Consider the following 21688-nt stretch of genomic DNA (forward strand, 5'->3'; position numbering starts at 1 on the left):
AACCTGAGCTTTAGAATGCCTGGCTATGGTTGGAAATAGACAGGACAACAGTTTAAATGACGTAGGGCTTGTCTACACTACCGCACGGGGTTGATCTAAGATACGGAACTTCAACTACGTGAATAGCGTAGCTGAAGTCGATGTACTTAGATCTACTTACCGCAGTGTCTTCACTGCAGTATGTCAACAGCTGACGCTCTCCCGTCGACTCCGCTTACGTTTCTCCTTCTGGTGGAGTATTGGAGTCGACGGGAGAGCGCTCACCAGTTGATTTATCATGTCTATACTTGATATGATAAATTGACCCCTGCTGGATCGATCACTGCCCGCTGATCAAGTGGGTAGTGTAGAAAAGCCCTTAGTCTTGTCATTGTAATAAAGTAAAATCCTGCATACATGTAGGTTGCGTAATTTCTTTTTCCCCAATAACAAGTATGGGAAAGATCAGGCAGGTTGACTCAGGTGCACCACCTTGTCCTTACAGAACACTGCACGGGGGTGAGATGGGTTCCCCCTGGGGTGCCACCTGGAACTGGGGTACAACTGAGACCCCTGACTCACCAGCTGGGCTCCCTTTCACACTGTACAGCTGTGACAAGCTACAAAGCCTTCCGGCCTGCACTTTCACCAGAATACATATAGGTAGGGGCACACCCAGCTGCAGTTGCGTGCAGGCTTTCTGACCAGCCCCTGCATAGGAATGCTACTCCTAGCTCCTCAGGCACACACCCCCTCTGGAGTATAAACCCAAAATTATACCATCTTGTGCTGCACATGGAACTGTACAGTGTAAGCTCAAAAAATTCACCCCTCAACTCAGTCTGGAGAGGAATTTGCCCCTGAGTTATGATTTGCACACACTTCAGTCCAAATAACTGTTTTAGATAAAGCAAAAACAAGTTTATGAACTACAAAAGACAGGTAGATTTTAAGTTATAGCAAACAAATCAAAGCAGATTACCTAACAAATAAACAAAAACACAAACTAAACTTAATATACTAAATAGATTGGATATGAATAGCAGATTCTCAGCCTAAGAGATAATACAAGTAGGCTGCAGATTCTTAAGGGGCAAGCTGCACTTGCTTTACAGTTTGGAATCCCCAGATGTTTTATTTACAAGCCAAAAATGCCTTTATCTTGGGTCCAGCACTTCCCCCAGTTCAGACTTTTTCCTCAGGTGTTTCCAGGAGTCTTCTTGTGTGTGGGGTGAAGAACCCCAGATGGTGTCACTTCCTGCCTTATATATAGATTTTGCATATGATGGTAACCCTTTGTTCTCAAAGCTTGGTTCCCAGATCGGTCTGTGGAAAAATACTGACATCTCAAGATGGAGTCTAGAGACATGTGGTCTTGTCACATGTCCTTGTAGAGTCATAGCAGCTATTAATTGGAGGCTGTCTTAGCATTCTCAGGTGGGAAATAAGATTCTCCTAAGGCCTATTGTTTTTTTCCTAATGGCTCATTGCACTGAATAGGCTGTTCCCCACCCACTATCAAGACTGAAAGCATCAATATTCATGACTTCAGATACAAAAATGATACATGCATACAAACAGGATAATCATCTTCAGCAAATCATAACTTTTCCAATGACATCTCACATGACTTATCTTGCATAAAATACATTATAATTTGTCATAATAATATGAAGAATATGGGATTCAGTGACACAAGGGAATCGGCCATATCTGCCTGAAGCTCACTTATTCTTCTGGCCTAAGTGATTGCCACAAGGAAGACAGTCTTCACCGTGAGGTGGTGCAAGAAGCATTCTGAGAGAGGCTCAAATGGAGGTTCCATGAGCCTCAGAAGGACTAAATTGAGTTTCCAGGCAGGCATTCTCTTTCCTGTGGCTAAATATATAATATCCCTTTAAGAACTTTAATACCACTGGGTGAGAAAAGAATGACGAACATGACTGCACACAGAAAACTGAAATCACTGTGAGACAGTCCTTCTACCACTAGTTTTTGTGTCATGGACCTGCAGGGAGCAGTCTCTGTGGTAGTCAACCAGCCAACAACTACACTGTCAGGTACAATGACTTTGAGTCTGGATGGAGTATCTGGCCACGGTTCTGTGACATCAGGTCCAAGTGGTCTGGGGAACTGGACTGGGGGGTGAATGGGCATGTGTATTCCAGATGCCAACAGCAAAAAGGCCCATCTCATGGTCACAACTGTGGCCAAGTCCTTGTGGTTATGTCAAAGGGGACGATCACTGCCTGTAAGACTTTTCTGACACACATTTGATCTTCTTTAATTCTGTCTCTTAATTCTACTAATTAATGAATTAATAAAGGAGTCACCTTTTCCCACATTGGGAAATTATATCTGGCAAACAACACTGGCAGTTTGCCACACAGAGTTGCAGTGAGGCAGATGAATAAACTTTGCACTCAAAAAGGTTCAGCTTTTGGGGTGTTTGTCCTGGGTGTGCCTTTCCCCCTCAATTTTGACTTTTCCTGCACTGATGCAAGAACCAATAACCTTGGGTTGAGTGGAAGGGGGTAAAAGTGCTTCAGGCTTTTCAGAAGCACCTGATAATGTTTCTCCACACTTTTAAATATGGGCTGATTGGTATCTGGGATTTGCCAGCACCTCTTGGCTGGTTCAGATAAGCCATTATTGATGAGGAGAATGATTGTGGATGGGGCTCATGCAGTGAATGTCAAAGAGTGTATGGAATTTCTCTTATCTGACCATGGTTTCAATATCTAGGCTATCTCTGCAATGCAAGCTAGCAGATCCTGAAAGGCTTTAAAATAGTCATCCGCCAGGGCGGGTGCTGGTGCAACTGTTTTTTCTCAAGCAATGATGACAATTCTTTTGGCAGAAAACTACTGTTCTTCTGCAATCCCCAGCTCTTGGGTGCTGACATCGGGTTCTGGTGTTGGTGGCCGGGGTAGTGATGCCACTGGGAAGCCTGATTTGCTCCTCTTCCTGGACACACAGGAGCAGAATTTGATACAAAAAACCTGAGGTGATAAGCAACAGTAGAGCCAGTATTGCCAAGGCAGCATGTTTTACGGGTACTGACCCAGTTGTGGCTGGTCATCCCAATGCCACTCATGCTGCCTGTGTGGTGGCGCAAGAGGGATCGATAATAACAACTCTACAGTTGCTCTTCCAAGGTAGGGGAGAGGCATCCTTGCTCAACACCGAAGGCATAATCCGATAATGATGGAAAAGAGTAAGATTCTCTGAATGGCAGTGCACTGGAGTGTGGTTCCAGCGCTGGGTGCCATCCTCAAGGGGATGTCAACGGTTCCACAAGGGCATAACTTGGTCCCATAGTCATCCCCACAGTCAATGTTAGTGTCTTCATTGGTCAATGTCAGTTTACCATGCACTGCTCCTGCCTTAGCAGAGGATTTATACACCCTGTCCTTGGAAGACTGATACGTCTTTTCCTTATGGGATAGTGTTGCCTGATGCTTGGAGCCATGTTTGGTCTCTGCTTGGTTCTGAATTTCAGTCTCACCCTTGTTTTGAGGTGCTGGTGTCTGCCCCCATGATGCCATTGTAAGTGCCGTGTCAACTAGACAGCACTCGAGGTGTTGGTGGCAATACTGGGGAAGTTGTCACTAGCGTTAGTGTAGTGATAACCAGTGCCAAGGTAGTGTCAACGTAGCCAGTGCAGATTTTGATAATATTGTATTTCCTGCTTTCCTTTCATTGCTGGACTCCTGAGCAGAGCCATCCCATCCATAGGGCAGACTTGGGCAACTGCCTCAGGCCCCACGCTTCAGGGGGATGCGGGGGGGGGGGGGGGGGGGGGCAAGGCGGCCCAGAGGACTAGCAGGAGGCCTGGTGCCGGCAGCAGGGGTTGGGCCTGCGTCCTGCACTCACCGTCCAAGACATTTATTTCTCTTTCTTGTCTGCAGCCCCCTTGGGCTCAGGCTTGTTCTCTGCGGTGGCAGCAGCAGTGAGCGACCCGGCCCCAGTCCGTTCAGCTCCACTCTGCCAGCTCCCAGCGTGGCCTGCTGCCACAGGGTCCTAGCACCCCCCCCAACCACTAGTGCCAGGGCAGGCTATGACCCTACCCTTCCACCTTGGATGGACCCTTCCCATTTCCGGTGGGACCCTCCATCAGCACAGGGGACCCCCTTGTCCCTAGCACAGGCGAGTGCCAGCCAGTAGTTTCCATCAGCCCTCACCTGTCACCCAGCACTGGTGTCCCCCCAGTGCCCGACACCTCCCCCTTGCACTGCCCTTTCTCCCCATCCCCCAGCACTGGGTGGGGTCCTCCAATGCCACCTCCAGGCCAAGGTGAGACTTATCACTCCCCTGCCTCAGGGTCCTCCTTGCCTTTCAGCTCTCCAGCCTTTGGTTCCTCTTCCCCGCAGTACCATGACCTGGGGTCCCACAACTCTGCTCTCTCCACCACCCACCACCCCTCAATCCATCTGCTTTTCTGCCTCCCCTCCCCCTCCCAGCCCCCAGAGAAAACAGATCTTAGAGCCCCATCTCCATGCTGGAGGGTCCTGGTGTCCCCCTGCACTAGGGCACATACAGGAACTCCAAGAGCCACCTAGTTCCCAAGAAATGGGCTCTCAGGGTTGCAAATGTATAATTACATTTAAAAAAAGTCCACTGAGGGTAGCGAGACCATATGCACCTGGGAAATGAGTTTGCTGCAAGGAAGTCCAGGAAGGTGGATTTCAGAATGTAAACGGCGCAACACTGATCATGATTGGTGAGTTTTTTTAATTATATGAACTTCATTATAATTATAAAAAAGAGCTACAATATAATATAACAACATTGTAATTATACAGCTGGGCACTATCAATATTTAACTTGCAGCCAGCCGCTGCTCTTGAAGTTCACAGTAACCAGATTTCACCTGAATAAAAAATGTTAAGGAGGGCCCCACATAGGCTGATTTGCCCTGGGCCCTGCACCTCCCTAGGGATGGCCCTGCCCCTGGGTATGGTGTCTGCTCATGGAAGAACTCACTGATGATGACCCTTTGGGTTGTTCTTTGTTAGTGGTCATCTCTTCTGGGTCTGAAGTAATGCCCGTCAATTGCTTGAGTAGATGTAGCTTCAGTCATGTGTTTGTAGACTAGCAAATCCTCAAGGAGAAGAATTTGCACACCAAACATCTTTCAGGAATGTGGCTCTTCCCAAGACAGAACAGACAGTGATTATGCCAGGGAGGGGAGAGAAAGTATAAAATCTGAAGATTTGGAGTCTGCCCTGGGAACAGTGGTTGGCATAAAGTGTCTCGCCCCACCTCACTGCAGAGGGGGAGTACCTACAAGGGCTGGGAGTCACCGGTAACTTTTCTTCTTCGTGTATGTGTGTGAAAATAAAGCTGTCTTCACAAAGTGGCTTGAAAAAAAAGATATTAAAGTCTCTAAGTGTGTAGCAGATTGGAGACTCACTGACTTCGATCTCAGTGCCATGGGAAGTAAAAGGAAACTCAGGGTGGGTTGAAGCTGCTCTATTCTTCATGTCCTCATGTGGGAGCACAAGACATCACAGGGCACATGCACAGTTACTGAAAAAAAACCATCTCATGTGCATCAGCATACTGCACACCCACAATGGGATTCACACGGACACCTAATTCTAAGAAGTTTCTTTCCAAATAAAATTATTCTGGTCTGCATAAGCATATCCGTCCTGCTGTGCTAATAATCGGTATGCAGTCTGGTAATAAATAAATCAGAGTCTGGTAATTTCTAGCTAGAGGGATTGTTCCAGCACTAGCCGTGGAGCAACAATCTCCATTAGTCATGCTTTGCTATATGTAATCCATAACACAAAGAGCCTCTTTTAAATACTTAATTAACTAAACAAACATTCTCCCAAGAGCTATTAATACTGTAATCAATGCAAGATTTTTAAATATAAACACACTGAATGGTAACCTTTTAATACAATATACCAGTTCATTGTTTTGTACTGCTAATTTATTTTGAAGATTTTAGGAGTTGGCTCTTTACATTACAAGCCCTATTAGTTTGATATTTTATCAAGGCCAATAACCAGGATCTGTCTCCCATTTTTTTCTGAAACAATACATTAACTGCAAATTAGTCAACTCCTCCAGATCAAGAACTTTTTTTAATTAAAAAAAAAAAAAACCAAACAACACTTCTTTAACTGGAATTGACTTAAAAGTCACCCCATTAACTCACATCATTCCAGCTCTAAATGGAACAGAGCCATCATCAACAGAGCCTTTAAATCAAGTATTCACTCTTTTCCTGCTGGCTAATAAAGCATCACTTCTGTCCACATTTTCCATCATTGAAAGAGAGAGTAATCAGACCCATGGAAAGAAAATGAACCCTTCATTATTATAAAGAATGCAGGTATTATAACCTACATTTGAACAAATCAAGCATGCAATATGATTGGTTAATGAAGATTACAATGTATTTATATACTATAGGCTGGACCTGGATGTTCTGGATACGTTTAGCCTAAATTCTATGGCATTCTATGGCAAGCTTGTGTGATCCAATATTGAACTGTGAGGCAAGATGGAAATCATGCGGCAAAGTGCAGTACATTTTTGCAAGAAACGTGCACGTAAAAGGGTCTCTGTTATGTTTTACAGGAAGAATTTTTTAAGACATAAACCATTGAAAAAAATCCCTCCTGAGCATGGCCAGTGGCTATCTACTAAATTGTTAGCAGCCTAATGAAGCCCAGATCCGTATATCACATCACTAGGGGGCGGGAGATGTGCACATTTTTCTTAGCTGGCTTGACTGCTGTGATTATTTAATTATTTTTGTTTTAAAATCTGGGAAAGAAGTAAAGGGTGACTGTAGAAAACTACATATAGTCTCACAACTTTAGGGTCTCTCCACCATTTCTTCTGCAATTCACAAGTTTCATATAATTCTGACTAGAATGTAATTCTACAATCTGCAACAAGTAAGGGGCAGTGTATAGTTGCACCTTCCCAGGAGGGGACAGAGAATCACAGTTCTCTACCCAGCCTTGCTCTATGGGCAAAGCAATCTGTACTACTGGTCTATACTTATAGCAGCTTACCTCCCCCTGTACGTTGGCTCAGCTGTGCTGGCCAGTGCATCCAGGGATCTACTTAAGTCCTGCCCTTGCCCATCTACTCACTGAGAACCTTCAGGGAGGTGGAGAATAGTACTTGCCCGGAGACTGCTCTCCTCCCAGTGCTGTAACACCCAGCATGGGTAAGTCTGTTCAGGGGAGTAAGCAGGTATATGACAGCAGGTTACAATCCTCTCCCCTATATTTTAGTAAAAAAATGAACATGCACAAAGTGTGTTTCCTTGCATAGATACAGATGTGCACCTGTCCTGTTAACTGAGACTTCCTGAGCGAAACACATCCCCAGCCAAACAGCAGCACCCACAAAACAGTGCACTCAGCCCACCTCTACTTGTTCTCCTCCATAGAGTTTAAATGTCAAAATATCATTGGAATGATTTCAATGCTTACATTATTAATCACTGACTATTTATTTAAATAAAAACAGATTATTATATGGAAAACAGAATTCAAATTGAAACACCCTCCAGTCAGGAAATGGAAAATATATTCTCATCCTCTCATTAACCCAAGCTCATTGCAAATACTGTATATATAGTCTGATATACATTTAATAGCCTAGATAGTAACTAACATGTTCCATATACGCTATGTAGGCCTGCTAATGCGACTAGGAGCACTTTAACACTTTCATTTCTTAATCTTTTTCTGCTTGAATTCATTAGTCTCTTTTAATATTTGTATTACAGAAGCAACAAGAAGTCCCAGTAAGGATGTAAGGATCGTTGCCCCAGTGTGTGGAACAGTATACAAAGATGAAATAAATGACAAGCTCTTCCTCAAAGACCTTGCAATATAATGCTCCGATTCTGCAATTGGATCCGTGGGGGCAGACCCTGTGCAAGTACCTACATAATATATTCAGAGGTAAAGTTAAACTTCGAAGAAAGCCAAACAAATTAAAGTGTGGCAATGGACACTTAAGACTCCCCAAGAACTTTAGCTCTAAGCTGTAGTGACATCATGCAATGGCTATACAATTATGATTGGTGCATAATGGTGCCTGTAGCTTCTGATTAGATTAAACTGATTTTAAAAATACTTCAGACTTTTTTGTTCTTGTTGTTCATAGTACCATGAGGTATAAGAAACTTTTTTCCTCCCTGTAAAATTCTTAATCTCTTCCACTTGCCATGATCAGGGCATCTTGCTCAAATAAACTGGTTAGTCTCTAAGGTGCCATTAGTACTCCTTTTCTTTTTCCGAATACAGACTAACACAGCTGCTACTCTGAATTCCTCCATGAGGTACTTCAGTTTTGGGGATCACTAGTGATATCACAACTATTCCAGATGTGTGTCAGAGCACCATGTTTGAAAGTGGCGGGATAGAGAGAGGTAAATCTGTTGTTTCTCCAACTTTGGCCAGTAGTGAATGGTTTGGGGTATTAACAGTTTATATCCTACAAAACCACTGCCTACTGGCATGGTGCATTGTGTGTGTAAGCACACTCTTTACTCCATGCAAATTCTCTCTCACGAATCAGTCTTGCTATACACCAAACTCAAAGATTATAGCAAAAAACAAACAAACAAAAAACCGCACAACAACAACAGGGGGAGAAATATTCTCTCACACAGTGCCAGCCCCACCCTTGCCCCACACTCCTACCAGCTGGTATCAGCACACTGTGTTCAAAACTCGTTCCGTTCAGAATGGCTTTAAAGACCCCAGAGACTTCTTTTCAGGACCACTTATGCTTTGCTTAGTAGTTAAGGATGTGCATTTTTCATGGTTCAATTCCTCATTTTTCACAGAGTCTGCATAGCCCAAAGTGTCACATTTCATGGGAATTTCACAAAGCATAAAATTACACAAAAACTGCATATTAATTTTCATGTAGGCAGAAAGCAAATCGAAGCCCTCCAGACACAGTCAGCTTTAAAAACAAGGGAAATCCATAATTTTATGGTGTTATTGCTGAATTCCATGTAGACCTTCAGAATCCTATATCCTCCTCATCAGTAGTCATAACATGAAAGGGCATTTCATATTGTGCACAGAGGAAGGAACAGCTCAGTTTATTTGTAGACTTGTAAATTACTATATGGAGGTTAAACTTATGAACTCAAATTTGTTTCAATGCCAATTCCCATCCCAGACTGCAAAGAGACATACTCTATACAATCTGTATTGGGATAAACTGACTCTCTTTGCAGATGTATCATAGATCAGAATCATATCCAGGGATGAGGAAGGGAAGGATCATTTTACAGCCTAAAAGACACTTCAGATTATATTTTTTGTAGGAAACAGTCATGGAATGTGTTAATAAATCAATTTTAATAAAAATGTAATTTAAAAATGTTCAGATGGGAACTGTGGAAAGGAAATGTTTGTAATAAGCATAGAGGGAAAGGAAGGAGGATGCTTTCTGCCTTTAAAATTGTATGTTTTCAATGTCAAACTCTTTTGTACAAATAAACAAATTCAGCTAGTCTTAAAGAGACATTCCCAGAGGTGCCAGAGGGGCTCAGCTACTGAACCAAGACAGCCCACTGTACATCTCAGTAATCACACCGATGGTATAATATACCCTGTTTTTAGCAAAGTAGAGTATCATATTCAAGTGTTTCTTTCAAAACCAATGGGCTGATGTACCTGGGTGTTTACCCCATGCATATTAGCCAATCTCACAGGCACACAAGACATAATGGTAACAGGTCAACTGCAGTCATACTGTTTTAGTACTTTTAAATCAGAACAGAAATGTTTTGAAGCCCTTCTTAGGATAGCAGTAGTAGGTATTGAGCTATCACCACATCTGTCTGTCTGTCTCTCCTGACGACTATTAAGTGATCTTAGAATGATATGGACTAAGATGTCACCCATGGCAGGTGTCCAAGTATGTGAAACATCTTTTCCAGAGAGAGATCTTCTATGTTAAATCCAAGAGAAAGTAATTCAGTTGCAGCAGAATACTTTTATTAGATTGTATCTTTCATGCTGAAGATTACACTGAGATACTCATTCACTGTTATGATGTACAAAAGATCCTGTGTAGGTGGTTTCATATGATGGCTACTTGGCAGCCTTTTATAAAATGAATGAGTGTTACTCTAGTATAGTTTCCAGCTATACAGAGTCTACAACACTGAAATCATTGACATTCTTGTTAGCAGGCTCAGGAGACGGACCAAAAATGGAATGCACCAAGAGAACGAACTGTCAGCTCGCTCTTGGTGGTGATCCACTGAGATGGTCAAGCTTTAAGAATATCGCTGAGGGGTTTTTTTTTTGAGCAGCTAATAAAGGCCCAGGCCCATGCTGTGTTTGTTCTGTGACTAGCAGGGGATTTTATATGCTTTTTAAAAAACCCCAAAAATAAAGAACTACTCATTATAGATTACTTGAATGCTTAGGGAAAAAAATCAGTCAACTTTGAAATTATGCACAAAATAGAATAATGAATGTTGGGGAGGGTCACAGAGTGGGGGCTGCAAGTTTTGATGTCAGGCCATGGAAAATGAGAGATGAAGGTAAGCTTCTGCCCACTAATGTGCTGAATTCTCCTGGTATGCTATTTATTTGGGGGTATTCAGCATACCATTCTAAAAGACGCTGGGTAGTTTCCAGTATCCAGGTTTCATTTACAATGAATGGGGAAATAACAGAATGAGACTCATGCTACATGATATTTAACTCTATTTTCACTAATAAACCTGAAATGTGACTATTCGCTTTTACGTTGTGACACCAGCTCAGTCACAACTGGTCACTCAGTGAGACATATCAAGCTGTGATCTAGCATTCTTTATGATGTAATTTATTTATTCATCATACTTACACAAAGTAAGCATCATATGTGCAGCTAACGCCATTTGTTTCAATCCACCACTGTAATTAGAGAAAGCTTCTCTGTAAAAAAGCAAACATTGCACACAGCACTTGGCTTGTAGCAGAAATACTCTCAGCTAGTGACAGCTAAAGTTTGGGCTCTGCAACAAGAGAATTTTAATCAACTGTTTCCATTGTCTATTAAAATTTCAGCCCTCACTTTTTCCTTCCTCTAACCTCACCTCAACACCTTCAGGCACGGCATGTCCAGTGATAGATATTAACCAGATGCTGTTCTACAACAGATCCGTGGCTCTCAGTTGTTTCAGGAATCTGATTTCCCAGAATGTACAAGAATAGACGGTTGTTCTAAAGCTGGTGCTCAGGTGACATCACATGCCTCTTGTTTTATAAATAGGCATAACTTCTGGGGGCATTAGTACAGGTTCTGTTATTAAACTGATTGGCTGCTACCATAGGTATCCACAGACCATCAGATGTTTGAGTATCTACATGAAATTCTGACTGATGGAATTGTTTCTGAACTCATTCGGAAGTAGCAGACATTATATAACAAATGGCAAATCAGATTATTTGATTATTGTATTCAAATTCATTACCAATTGTGAAATCTTTTTTCTGCCATTACACCTAATCATAATGTAATTGGCCTTACATATTTTGTTCTATTTGTCTTTGATAAGATAGATAATATTATTAAACTATTTTGTTCAAGTTTGCAAAAATAAAGATATTAAAATTGAGTTAATACAGTAGCAGGCATAGCCTGAATCCAAAGCAGGAAAGATTTATCATTTAATAATAAATAACTTCTCACATTTACAATATGCTTTTTATCCAAAAGTCTCAATGCAGTTTACAAAGGTTACGCTCATTCTACCTATTACAAAACTGAAGCACAGAAAAGTTCATTGACATCGTGCCTATGGTCTCACATGAAATGAAAGAGAATGAAAAATCCAAACTGGAGCTCTAAAATCAGATTTAGTTCCATTTTAACATGAGTGCTTGACTAGCACAATCTTTGGGGGATGCAATATAACAACTTTTTGCCTAAATAATATAGGTATGAATTGGGGACCAGAATTTGACTCATTGTGTTACTTTTTCCATAAGGGATGTTATTATATTTTTGGGTTTCCTGCAGTTATTTCTCATTTATTTTCAGTGCTACTGGTAAATGTCATATGACAACATGATTTAAAATTCATGAAAGGCCTTGTAAAATTAGTAGGGTAAATATAATAACCAATTACAAAGTCTTACTGCATGCTTATTTTATTTGGTATAAAGCCAAAAAGGCATCATGGAAGCATGAAAAGCATTGCACACAATGTATCTCATCCACACAAGACCAAATAAATCCCCAAGTTCACAGGACAGAAGAATACAACATGTTAATAAAGGATTGAAGTGCCACATTGGCTATGTTTATCAAACTGTTCACTCAGGTTTAATCCTATTAACCAACATGTCACCTTCCCTCACGGTATTTTAGTTCCTTATCCTATGTCCGTCACAACAACCTAGTGCTTGATCCCTAGCCCACTAAAGTCAACAAGAAGACTCATTTATTTTGGTGAGCTTTGGATCAGGCCCTATCACAGTGAATTCTGCTACAGCCCAACTCCTCTGTCCAAATGACTGTATTGGGTATAGGAAATTGGAGCATCAGAAATGATACATCTTTAGTTTTAGATGACACGATTAGTACTTTTTTGACCTTACATGTGTAACGAGCTGGATTATATTCTAGAATGTTCTCTTTGGGTTACGTAGAGCACCGAAATAACAAGGTCATGCCTCATGCACTCACAGGCAATCTTACATCTCTGTTCCTGACTAGAAAATGTTCATTGCAAGTTTCTTTTCATGTGTATTATTGTTGACAGTCAAGTTGAGAGTAACACTCGATTTATAACTCGAGCGAACTGCTGTGAAAATACTCTTAGTGAGTTAAATTAGCTACTGCATTAAATGCCTGCAAACTCCATATTGTCTAAAAATGCAAGTTTACTTAGTAGGTTATATTCAGTTTTAAAAACAAACTTTTAAACACATTCTCCGACTGTAAGGATCCCAGGGCAGAATTTCACTTAAGGTTATTATGGGGATATTGACTGAAGGTCCCACTTTTCTTGTCACATTAGTCTTTTGATCTACAGGGATATATATTTTAACTAGGCCTGGTCTCCCATTTAAGTCCCTATTTTATGCCTACATAACTTGGTGCCACAGCCTACGTAACTTGAACTTTAGCAACTAGGTAATGATTTGAAACCAAAATTAGGCAGTTAGGGATACACACCCCGGCCCCACTCCAGGCACCCGGACCTCAGCCCCACTGCCAGAGCCTTGCCGCAACCCCGCTCTCAGCCCTGACTCCCCACCATGGCTCTGGCCCTGCTCCTGGCACCTGGCCACAACTCTACTGCTGGCCCTGGCTCCTGGCCCCACTCCCAACCCCGGTGCCTGGTTCCCCACTACAGCTCCCAAGGGGGGGCGGAACAGGTAAGGGGAGGGTGCAAACAAAAAAAGTTAGGGTCCACTGATCTTTGCTGTACAAAAAGAGAATTTATCCATGAAAAAATGCAAAGAATCCCCCAAATTAAAGGGTAATGCACAATTAAAGCCTTACCAACTCTGGACATTTTTCTTCCACTTTTTCTCCATTTTCATCTTCTCTTTTAATATTCTGATAACACCCACCTCAATATTGTCTTTCTAACTAGACCTACAGATATAGAGATACACATCCAAAGAGAGAGACTGCAGTTTGATGGATCAGCAAAATAAAAAAAATAAATAAAATCCTTGCAACACTGAGATTTGCTCAGCTACCCCCAGGAAATTCAAATACCATACAACCACGGCTATTTCTATAAGGTACAAAGTATATTTTCAAATTTTTAAACTAACCCTATTAACTGCAAATCCCCCACCAAAACCACCAGACTTGCACCGCTTCTGCCGTCCTCCATCCACATTCCATTGGAATCAACATACTGTTAGGATGTAGCTGGAAAACTCAACAATAGAACAGATGCTCTAGGATATTCAGTAAAAAAGAACAGAAAATCTTCCTTTTTGGATTATTTTTCAGCTATGTCTAACAAAGACCCTTTTCCTGCTCAGTGTTTACATCAGTGACCTATTCTTGAGTATATTGCATATCTATGGTATTTACCACACTGATGGCATTATTCCTTTGGAGTCCATTGAAGCTTTCCATTGACTACAGTGGGCTTTGAATCAGGCCCGTGTTGATTAAAAGTGACTCTGTTTCTGAACACGTCTGTTTCCAGTTAGTATAAAGGAACGTTATTTGAGTAACTTTAGGCCCAGTGGTTATTAACTGAGAATGAATAACCACTGCAGCTAAATAACCATCAGATGAAAAGTAAACAAAGAGAAAAGGCACTAGCTACTATTGTTTCAGGATGTTCTGGAGACAAAGCAGTGTTTAGTGCTCCATAGCATGGATCTTTGGAGGAGGATAACAAAAGAAAACCCATTTGCAAAGGTATTCATATACAATGCTCCTTTGTTGGGCACCAACCAATAGATAAAAGTGTCCCACCCTTTAGCAACGTAACAGTTTTACAAAAACTGTCCTTGGTTCATCTGTATTCTACGCAATAGACACACTTTTATCTGCTACTCATTTACTAAATATAGAAAATGAAACTCTTTCGACTACTCATTCTTCTGGCAGCACCTTCTGCTTTGAAACTCAGTAGATTATTCTAAACTGCCCAGAAAAGCAAACTCACAAACAGGAAGCTTTGGAGTGAAACAATAAATAAATCTTAAAGAAGAACCAAAAAACCAAAGTTTGTCCCCATGAAATTAGTTCCAGAAAGCAAAGACTGGCATTAAACAACCTAATGATGTTAACGTGATTGTTGGACTTCCACTGGCTTCTGGAAAATTAAGTCCTGACATGGATGCTGGCATCCAATTCCATAGAAATCTCTCTGACTAAACACCTCTTAAACTCTTCCACCAAAAATAACTAAGTTAATGTTGGATGCTTATGCACTAGAAAGTCAGGAAATGTCCTGATTAGGGTTGGAGTTAATAGCAACACTACAATAAAAGAAGAAGAATAGTGCCTTCAGTTAAGGCTACAGTGGAATTGAGTTGGGATAAGAAACTTGGGCCAAATCATATCCTTTTTGCAGTTTAGGCTGACCACTCCCCAGAAGGAGGGTAAATCCCACTGCAAAGGGTATTAGGAGGCTGCTACACCCTGCTTGCATGTTGGAAGCATTCAGTGACACATGCTACCTCATTATATTGTTGTATTGCCATCACTTAACATGTTGTTCAAAGCCCATGGCACTGTCTCAGCTTCTCGAATTCCTATTCTGATGCATTTTAAATCCCTATATTCAACCAGAACTCTACAGTTGTACATTTTAAAACATCATATTAGATTTATATTACATACATGGTTATCATGAAAACCCTTAAACCATTTCCTACAGTCATCCAAAAATAATAAATCAGAAAAAATATTATTCTCACATGACGTATACTTAATGTTTCTTCTCAACAGCCTCCTCATATTTTTGGATAGGGTTGGATACACTGTACTTGCAAGCCTATCTTTATCTCACTGCACATACAGAAAGCACATACTGGTTCCTGGAACTGAAAACAGCTGACAAAGTCTTGACATAATAATGGACTTCAAGCAGCCTGAAAGTCAGTCAGGACTTAAATTCAATTTCTAAAGAAAACACAGATATAGGAAAATGCTAAAACATGTCTGTTTTTTTTCTTTACTACATTTATAGAGGTAGGGATATATATATATATATATATATATATATACATAGAGAGAGAGAGAGAGAGAGAGAGAGAGAGAGAGAGACTGCAGTTTGATCCACCAGCAAAACATTAAAATCTCCAAAAATAAACTCTACTTTCAGATGTGCCTTATATGGCTCATAGCCCTATAAATACTTAATAACCAAGATTTTCATCCACACTTGCATACAGTGGTATTTTATTTAGTTAGTTTTTTTAACCTGTCTAGATGGTCACCTGTTGATAATAAGGCAACAGGGTTGCATACCAGTTTTCTTGGTTCAACCACTGAAAAGCAAGCTTCATATGCACATGCTGTGAACATCAATATTACGGGTCTGATCCAAACAAAGCCCACCTAAATCAATGGAAAAACTTTCATTTACTTCATTTTGCTTTGAATCAGGCCTATAACACATACAGTTTTCCCACATGAAAGTATAGAATTTGACCATTTTAACCCTCCTAAATCTGATGGCATTCGGATGTCCTTCTGGGAATACATAAATACATTATTTAGTTATTTTTGAAAAGCAGATGATGTGCATGGATGTGTTACTGCCACTCATTCAACCTGTGATGTCAAATGACATTCCAAGAAGGTGGAGGTACAGATAGCATGCTGTGAACTCGCAAAGATGAGGCCACATCATACAGACAATGCAAAATGCAAGCATTAAAAAGCTGACTTGCCTAATATTAATAGATTATTACTCTGAAACCTTAGCACTATTGTATGCAATTACTATGCTCAAGTAAGGAAGACTCACTGTAATCCTAGAGGGAAATCCATGTTTCTCACTAATTTATTTGGCAAATTTTCTTGGATATTTCCTATATCCGAAACGTTTACTCTCCGTAAAATCTCTAGAGATAGAGGGCCAGATTGTCAGCTAGTGTTTATTAGTGAAGCTCCATGCCAGTGGATGGTGCTCCACCAATGAACACCACCTGAGGATCAGATTTTTTTTCCCCACTGTATTTGTTTTCTTATTTTCTTTTCTATTTTTTCCTTAGTGTAGTTCTGGCTAATTGCTTCTGCATAACTTTTCCTCAGAGCTGTAAAGACAGGATCTTATTTAGTGTTCATGTATTATTTTTCTGTGAGCTTGCCTTGCTTCGCTGTGTATTATCTCAGAGCCTTCAAAATAACATGTATAGTTATTATACCATTACTGTTGCAGAAACAGGCAGTTTGTTTTTAACACACTGTTGTCTGTATTGGTCCTGTCTTTGAGTCTCTTATTTAAAAGGATACTTTCTACTCAAATGTACTATTTTAAATAATGTAGATCTAGAATACCTAGCTCTTAAGCCAGCTTTCTGTCTATTTATGTATTTAATTTGTATTTGGCTCCTCAGTGTGTGGTTTGTTTTTCTGTTGAGGGTTTTATGAAAGGTAAATGAACCAGGCTGATAACTGTAAAGACTCTTATAAACAGCACCATGGAAGTATTTAAATGGAGCATCTGGCTAACATGCATTCTTCTTGAGTCTCCCTGTTTACCAAGAGGGGCTGCTGGTGGTGAAACCATCAGGGTTTTACAGGTCCTCTCATATGAACACTCTCCCACCTACCCCAGCCCCTGAGAAGGAGGCAAGGAGAAGCTGCAATTGGCTGGAACCCTTGTTTGGTGGCTAAAGAGGATCAAAGACAAGCTGGAGTAACTGCCACTGCTTGCAACCTGGGCTTTCTTGTTAAATGAAAACCACTGCTGCTTCTGAGATAGGGCGATTTTTAAACTGATGCTGTGAATGATATGGTTCTCTCCCCCACATACAGAGCTAAGAAGCCTTTCAAACTCAATAGGCCAAATTTTCAAAAACATCCTATAAAATTGTGTCTGCAGTTGCAGAAGTCTTTTAATAGGGCTTAATAACATAGTCATAGGGATTGACAAAGGGAGGAGAGAAGAGAATGCGCCTAGTCATGTTTAAATTTTCCAGTTCTCCCAGTCAGTGATATGTCCATTTCACCTTTAACACGGCCTGATCATAGAGTCATAGAAATGTAGGGAGAGAAGGGACCTTGAGAAGTCATCAAGTCCAGAGCCCTCTGCCGAGGAAGAACCAAGTAAGCCTAGACCATTCCTGACAGGTGTTTGTCCAAACTGTTTTAAAAAAACGCCAGTGATGGTGATTCCACAACCTCTCTTGGAAGCCTAGTCCAGAGCTTTTTCCTAATATTGAACCTGAATCTCCCTTGCTGCAGATTAAGCCCATTATGTCTTGTTCTACCTTCAGGGGCATGGAGAAAAACTCATCACCATCCTTTACATCTCTTTACATATTTCAAGATTGTTAACAGGTCCACCCTCAATCTTCTTTTCTCAAGACTAATCGTGCCCAGTTTTTTTAACCTTTCCTGACAGGTCAGGGTTTCTAAACCTTTTATCATTTTTGTTGCTCTCCTCTGGACTCTCTTCAATTTGTGCACATCTTTTCTAAAGTGTGGCACCCAGAACTGGACGCTGGACTCCAGCTGAGGCCTTAGCAGTGCTGACCAGCCTGGGATGATTACCTCCCATACTGTTAATACACCCAGAACGATAGTAGTCATTTTCACGACTGTATCACATTGTTGACTCATATTCAACTTGCAATCCACTGTAACCCCCAGATCTTTTTCAGCAGTACTACTGCCCACCCAGTTATTCCCCATTTTGTTGTTGTACATTTGATTTTTCCTTCCTGTGGAAAGCACTTTGCACTTGTCTTTATTGAATTTCATCTTGTTAAAATTGGTGTCATCTGCAAATTATATAAGCATTCTCTCTGCTCCATTATCCAAGTCATTAATGAAATTATTGAATAGTACCAGATCCACAACAGACCCCTATGAGATTCCCACTAGATATGCCCTCCCAGTTTGACAGGAAACCATTGATAACTACTATTTGAGTATGGTCTTTCTGCCAGTTGTACACTCTCTTTATAGTAAATTCATCAAGACCATATTTCTCTAGTTTGCTTAGGAGACTGTCATGATGGACTGATGATGTATTTGCATGGAATCTATTCCACTGCTCTAAAAGTAACTCTCTTCCACAACATATAAAAACTCACTCACTGGGAGACCCAACTAATTATGAACAGCTAACCACTGCAAATTATTCAAACATGTTTGAATCCTTGATGTAGTAGGTTGGAGCAGATTTGTCAGTGAGATTCACTGCAGGAAACACAGCTTCTGCGTTCACTTACTGTACCTCTTAAGATGTAGTTCTGATAGTTCTGGTCTGCCTCAGCTCCCACTTTTATCAAGCAAGTCAGGCCTTCAGCCACAACAAACTCATGAACCAAATCCTTGTCATCCTGCCAAAGAAGACAAAGGGAGAGAAAACAGAGATACTACGTTACAAATCTCAAAGACAAGGAAACATTTTTTTGTCACAATAATATGAACTAAAATATATGGGCTGTGGTTTTTACTTTCTATTCAAATGAAATGATATGAGCATACTCTTTTTCTATAAGTCAGAACTGGACCAAGAATTCTTCCATCAACCAAGCCACGTTTATACCGGATGTCAGGTTGACCACACTATGGCATTCAGGGTGTGAATTTTTTCACAGCCCAGAGCAATGTGGCTTGGTCAATCTATTTTTAGGTGTAGACGAGGCCTTTTCATGATATGTCTACACTGCAATTAAACACCCACAGCTGACCCATGTCAGCTGACTTGGGCTGCAGGGTTGTAAAATTAAAGCGTAGACGTCGGGGCTCGGTCTGGAGCCCAAACTCTGGGACCCTCCCCCCTCTTGGATTGCAATTTTACAGCCTGATAGCCCAAGCCCCACAAGCCCAAGCGAGCCACGCAAGCCCCTGGACATGACCATCCAAGGGTGTTCAACTGCAGTGTAGACAAACCCTAAGAAGCTGTGGCAATATCAGCAAGTATAGACCACTTCAGTCTCTTGGCATTATTTCAACCTAAGCATTTAAAATATGGATATTTACTACACTGTAATATTTACTTTTATCATAGTATTTGTGATATTAATTAAACTTTAAGTGAGAAAATACAATGGTAAATTTAATGACCAAGGGTAGTTAATTCCCCCTACGTTCTTATGGAAAAGTCTCATAAAATTTCATGCAAAATGATTTTATGTTTACTATAGGGGTATTTTTAATAACCATCCTTTGGAATTTACTAGACAAGTACATCTCTTTTATGAAATTTTTCTACAGTACAAACTGAGTCAGGATTGCAGGATTTGACCCAAAGTTTTCAGTTGGTTGGTTGATTTTTTTACATAGGAATATAATGTAGAGAAATGAGGAAGCGACAGCATCCAGAAGAACTGTATGCACGAGGGTTAGATTTTTCCCCCTTAAAGTTTATATCCATTTCTAAGACTAATAGCACAGAAAGTTTTTCTCTTAAATAGTAGGAACTGAATAAAATCTATTCAAAATTGTAAAATTTTACATAATGCAAAAATCAGTGTCAAATACAGTGGCTGCCATTAAAAAGTCAACATTTACAGTTACCTCAGAGTAGGACTACATGACCTTAATATTTAAGTTCCTGGCACTTAAAAAGTCCTTCTACCCTGCAAGGAAGAATCTTTTCTCACGGAAATCATCAGAATTCACTTTGCCGGGCAAGTATAATTTCAAATGACATGGTTTTGCACACTTGATATTATTAGTTTCATATTCACCTTTAATATATAGTGATAAGATGACTAGGGAAAACTAGTAACTTCAGCATCACCGGTTTGTTTTGTTAACCATTAATTATTATGGCAACAGTACTACTTGTTGATTTCGGGAACAATATCCATAATTGTGAGAATAATTAACTACATCTGTCATTCTGGTTAATAAAATACCACTCCTGGACTTTGGTTAACAATTTGCCATTAGTTAAATTTGCTTGTGGTGATTTATGCAAGTCATTTCTTGGACCACCAGTCTCTTATGCAGCACAATCTGATGATTACAGTACTTCAGCTGCTGAAGAGAAGAGAGCAGTACAGGTATTTAGCACACGCATGCCAACAGAATAGAGAGAAACATTTACATAAAAGAAAAGGAAGCCATTTAAAAACATGCTTAAACTTACACAAAGCTGCTGGACAGTTAATTAAGCAGCCATTGATGGGGTGACTAAATCAATTAACCAGATAAGCATTAATAAATTTAAAATATTACTGGATCTAGCTGCTTTGTGAATACAAATACTAATGTTGCCTGTGGATTACCAATACATCTAATGATTTGGTTTTACATAAACCTGTACATGTTTTCACAAAGAAATTGATGTCAATGGAGTGACGTTGCACTCCATATGCTTTATGAAAATATGCTTATGAATGTGAATATAATGTAACTGGAATATGCTTTATGCAAAAGGTCTCTTGTAGGGTATCATTACAAAGCTTAAAATCTACTGAGTGTGTTCATCCTATTTGTATGCATGTATCATTCTTGTATCTGAAGCTAGAAATATGAAGTATAACTCTGAGGTCCTATTGTAATTGCGCAAAGTGTGGGCCATTAATGGTGGTTTAGAATCCTGTTGGCTCCCACTGACTAGGACAATTGGCTGTAAATGGTTTATTTACCTGAAAGCCTTCCTGTGTACTTGTGGGCCAGCCCGTGGGTAATGAAGAATGACCATGTCACCTGATAATGAAATCCATCTTAAATCTGGTACTTTTCCATTTAGAAGGAGGGGTGGGGACCCAGAGAGACAAAAGATTCCCACCTTGTGCTAAAGCTATAAAAGGGGATGGAACAGAATAAAAGGGGCAGCCTGTGATGAGAAAGCCCATGCTAACCACCTAAAATATCTACTGGAACTAACAAGGACTGTACCAGGGGAAAGGATTGGGCTCAGACCAGGAAGGAGTCTAGTCTGTGAAAGAAGCTTATTGGAACATTTCTGAGACTGAGATATTACCTGTAATCAGTTTCTTAATGTATTAGGCTTAGACTTGCATGTTTTTGCTTTATTTTGCTTGGTGACATACTTTGTTCTGTCTGTTATTACTTGAAACCACTT

General features: G+C 40.5%; 1 protein-coding gene across 10 annotated transcripts in view; it reads right to left on the reverse strand.

Moving 5' to 3' along the window:
• The window catches only part of FHOD3 (formin homology 2 domain containing 3), a 611695-nt gene that overhangs the window by 273980 nt on the left and 316027 nt on the right, over positions 1–21688 (reverse strand). For all 10 annotated transcript variants that reach the window (XM_075125568.1, XM_075125567.1, XM_075125566.1 and 7 more), the window contains exon 5: positions 18881–18986. In XM_075125568.1, the coding sequence (XP_074981669.1) occupies positions 18881–18986 (106 nt within the window). The remainder of the gene's footprint in view (positions 1–18880; positions 18987–21688) is intronic.

The sequence above is a fragment of the Caretta caretta genome, chromosome 2 (assembly GCF_965140235.1).
Source record: "Caretta caretta isolate rCarCar2 chromosome 2, rCarCar1.hap1, whole genome shotgun sequence".
NCBI lineage: Eukaryota > Metazoa > Chordata > Testudines > Cheloniidae > Caretta > Caretta caretta.